This window comes from Plasmodium gaboni, assembly GCF_001602025.1.
Source record: "Plasmodium gaboni strain SY75 chromosome Unknown, whole genome shotgun sequence".
NCBI classification, from domain to species: Eukaryota; Apicomplexa; class Aconoidasida; order Haemosporida; family Plasmodiidae; genus Plasmodium; species Plasmodium gaboni.
The window spans coordinates 1-1607 of record NW_017385526.1 but is presented as its reverse complement, the minus strand read 5'-3'; the positions used below and the strand labels follow the sequence as shown (position 1 = coordinate 1607).

Here is a 1607-nt window from a genome sequence, read left to right as displayed (position 1 = left end):
TAAACGCATATATATATTTACGTATATATATGCATTCATATTTCTATATCTCCATATATATCCAACATAGATATATATACATATATATTTATGTGTATATATATCTATATATATTTATGTTGGTATATATATCTATATACATATTTTTTTGTGTGTGCATAGATATATACATTTGTGGTGGTATATCACCACATATATATATATATACCACTATATATATGTGATACCACACGTGTTAGTGGCAACCACGTGTTTGTCGTCACCACAATCGGTATTTTGTGACACTTTAGATATATAACTACTAAGGGTGGTATAATCACTATCTATCAAATATTCATAAAATGATTGAACACAATCACCATCTTTTTTGTCACTACATTGGTTACTACTAGCAGCACCAGGAGTACCACTAGGACCACCAGTAGCACCAGAACTTGGTGTTTGTTTCTGTTGTCGTTTTTTTTCTTCTTCTTCTATATGTGACCTGGCTTCTTCCATTAATTGTGTGTATCTGGTATTCATATTTTCCCATTGTTTTCTCCAATCATTTTTATCTTTACCACTTTTGGCACCACTACCTGTGGAGGACACAAATTGTGTGTATGCACCACATGCTTTTTTGCATTCACTACATTTTTTATGACAGTCACCACAATCCTTATCACTACTATTTGTGTTTTCACAGTCTTTACCATCAACACTATTATTTTTATCCACACTGTTGTTTTTGTGGTATGTATCTGATGCTTTCTTGCAGTCACCACACTTGTTTTTCACGTCGTCCGCCAATTTTTTTCTTTGGTTACAATATTGGTGGCTCCACTCACCTATCCATCTCAACACTTGTGGTACATAGTCATCAAGTGGTGGTTCACTATCACACGTGATACCTTTTAGTGAACACTTGATAGCATCCCACACTTTGTCGCGGTTAGCGCTCCACCAGTCTGAACGTAACTTGGTATAGGGGGATTTGGCATCACTATTTGTATACGTCTTGCCACTAGGATCAACTTGTTCTTTAATCCTTTTAAATATTTGTGTTAAATATTGTTCCAACTGCGCCATACCCTTTTCGTTGCTCCACATGTCCTTCCCACGTATGATATCCCCTAAATCTGCAAAACTTGCTTTTATGGCACGACATTTAGTGTCATTATCACTAGTGGTACCATTTTGGTCATATAATTCTATTATTTTTGCTGCTTCAGTTTTGGCAGATAACATCACATCACCTAATAATGAGTGGCTAGCATAATGATGAACTTGAAATACCATGTTACTAGTTTGTAAATTTTCTAAGTTTGAGGTGCACATATCTAGTCTTCTAGGGGGAAATAATACATCTTTATGCTCATCTTTGACTTCGGTACGTGTTTTCCACTCTTTCTCTTCTGTAATCCCCTTTTTACCTTTACCTGTGCAGGGGCCGCCATGCTTACCACTTTTACTACCATCAACAGCACCATCTTGATATTGACGATAATCATTCGTATGTGTTTCTTTTTGGAGAGAGCAAGGATCGTCACTCCCCAGTGTTTCACCATTTTTTCCAAATACAGCATTGGATAAATTTCCTTTCAACTTATCACCACCTCGTTCTTTCA

General features: G+C 36.0%; 1 pseudogene across 1 annotated transcript; it reads right to left on the bottom strand.

Moving 5' to 3' along the window:
• Nucleotides 1–210: 210 nt before the first annotated feature.
• Nucleotides 211–1607, bottom strand: PGSY75_0037500 (EMP1-like protein, putative; annotated as a pseudogene; the record flags this gene model as incomplete). The annotated part of the gene is made up of 1 exon: nt 211–1607. A coding segment is annotated over one exon (1397 nt), but the record flags the coding sequence as incomplete, so codon positions are not given.